The sequence below is a fragment of the Asparagus officinalis genome, chromosome 2 (genome assembly GCF_001876935.1).
Source record: "Asparagus officinalis chromosome 2, Aspof.V1, whole genome shotgun sequence".
In the NCBI taxonomy this organism is placed as follows: Eukaryota; Viridiplantae; Streptophyta; class Magnoliopsida; order Asparagales; family Asparagaceae; genus Asparagus; species Asparagus officinalis.
Window position 1 is genome coordinate 2430655 of NC_033795.1, and position 2096 is coordinate 2432750.

Genomic DNA, 2096 nt, shown 5'->3' on the forward strand with positions numbered 1-2096 from the left:
GGTGGCAGCCACTAGGGTTTATTGTCCGGGCTGTACAGGTCCGTGCCTTCAAATCACCGAACTCGGTCCCTAAATTTGTTTCATCATCAACTGTAGTTAGTGTTTTAGTTATGGGTATGAATGATACGTCCAATGGGTAGCTACATTGCAACTGTTTGATTGAGCTGTAGTAGTGCACACTGGATCATGCATCCGGAAACGCTAGGGTTTATGTCATTACATCGATCCCAATTTATTTTTTATTTTGTTTTCTGATAAATGGCAGCTGAATGCCCCTTGAGTCATTTAACCGCGGGGAAAAAAAGTTAAACACGACAGAATTTAAAATAAACTTATGTAGGCAACATTGAGGAAATGTATATAATGAGGCCATAACTAGTTAACCCCCAAAACGAGCACATCCATTGCTTCCTAGAAAAATTTAAGAAAAATGTTTCTAAAAGGTTACGTGAAAATATACATGGATGGGGTTTTCGCATATATGCCCCTCAAATCTTCCATGTTTGCAATTTCACCCTCCACATTTTGGTATTTTACAAAGTCACCCCCTATTCTCTCACATTGGTTTTTTCTGCCCTTCCAATTTATTAACAATACTGGTGTTTGAACAGGGCAATGTCAAAATTTCCAATAATTTCCAAATAGGTTTACAAAATTTTCTGTTTAAAAAACTAAAATTGTCAAGTGAAAGGGGTAGAAAAACTCAATGTGAGACAAATACCAAGATTTGGAGGGTAAATTTGCAAATATGGAAGATTTGAGGGGGTATATATGCAAAAAGCCTCACATGAATTAAGTTTGTAATATTTAGAGGAGATACTAGTCTTTGCATCCATTTGTTGTGTTTCATCATCCCATCTTAATATTATGGGTATATTGGATATGACTGCCTTCTTGTTTACCAAAATGAGGTAGCGAAAGGCGAGAAGTAGGAGTGCTGCCGACCACATAGTGGGACTCCCAATAGGCTATCACTTGGTAGATCATTTGGCTAGATGACTTGCCAACTCATACCCATTTTTCCTGATATTATTGCATTTTGTTCTTTTTGTCCATTGTTTCGTACATTGATAGTTAATGGATTTTAACTTATGATATTACTGAAGAAACTTAAGGTTGTATTATTTCTTGATCTTTTCTTGTGTGTTTTTTTGTATTCTGACACTCTCCTTTTCTCATTACTGATTGTATGCTCATTAACAGAAATTCTCAAGACCATTGTTATGTCTTTCAATAGCAACAACTTTATTTGATCATTCTGAAGTTTCCGAGAGGGCAGAAACTAGGGTGGATGATTCTCAACCAGACACTGGATCGACAAATGAACCATCTACTTCTGATGCACGGTAAATGGAACTTCACCTTGAAGAAGTCTTCCATATTAATTATTTGCACATTACTGTGCTAAAGAATCATATGGATTTGTTTTAATATTGGCGTGCTGGAGTGTTTTAAGATTTCAAATTGGGATGATTAACAAATGCACACATGTGACTGGCAAGTTTCACTACCATTTACCATTTGATTAAGCACTTTACTAACACCTTCTATTATTTTCAGGAAATGCGACGAATCTAATGATACCCCTAAGAGTATTGTCTCTGAAAATTGGTTACTGCAAATTTATAGGGAGTTGGGGAAGGAAGGGATTTCTCTACCTGAGAGGTGATTTCTTATTAATTTTGCCTGTAGATGCAGCCTTCCATTTCTATATTTCTTATATTAATAACAATTTGCTTTGACATCATAGGTGCGAGCAAATGGTTTGTATATTGCAAAAATATTTGGTTTAAGAAGAGAACTCGTTTTAATTACAGCTATCTTGATCTGCTATTCTTTGGAAAATTATAATTTCTAATTAAATATTATGTTTTCTTTATCCGTACATGATAGGTCTTGGCACATGTTTAAATTTCGCGTTTCCCCTGTACACAAGTCCTGGTGTCAAGTCTTGTACGTGTGCTTACACGCACATGCACTCACTCACACCAATCCACACATGTAGATAAAATGAGGGTTGTTATTCTCATTATTTATACATGTGTAGCATTGGTTAAGTAGCTGTGTGGCATACTTCAAGTGTAGTTTAGTTATGT

General features: G+C 35.9%; 1 protein-coding gene across 1 annotated transcript in view; it reads left to right on the forward strand.

Moving 5' to 3' along the window:
• LOC109829890 overlaps window positions 1-2096 on the forward strand; it is an 8685-nt gene that overhangs the window by 497 nt on the left and 6092 nt on the right. The window contains exons 2-4 of the mRNA XM_020396968.1: window positions 1-38; window positions 1204-1346; window positions 1561-1665. The exon at window positions 1-38 is cut by the window's left edge and continues 257 nt beyond it. Of these exons, the coding sequence (XP_020252557.1) occupies window positions 1-38; window positions 1204-1346; window positions 1561-1665 (286 nt within the window). The remainder of the gene's footprint in view (window positions 39-1203; window positions 1347-1560; window positions 1666-2096) is intronic.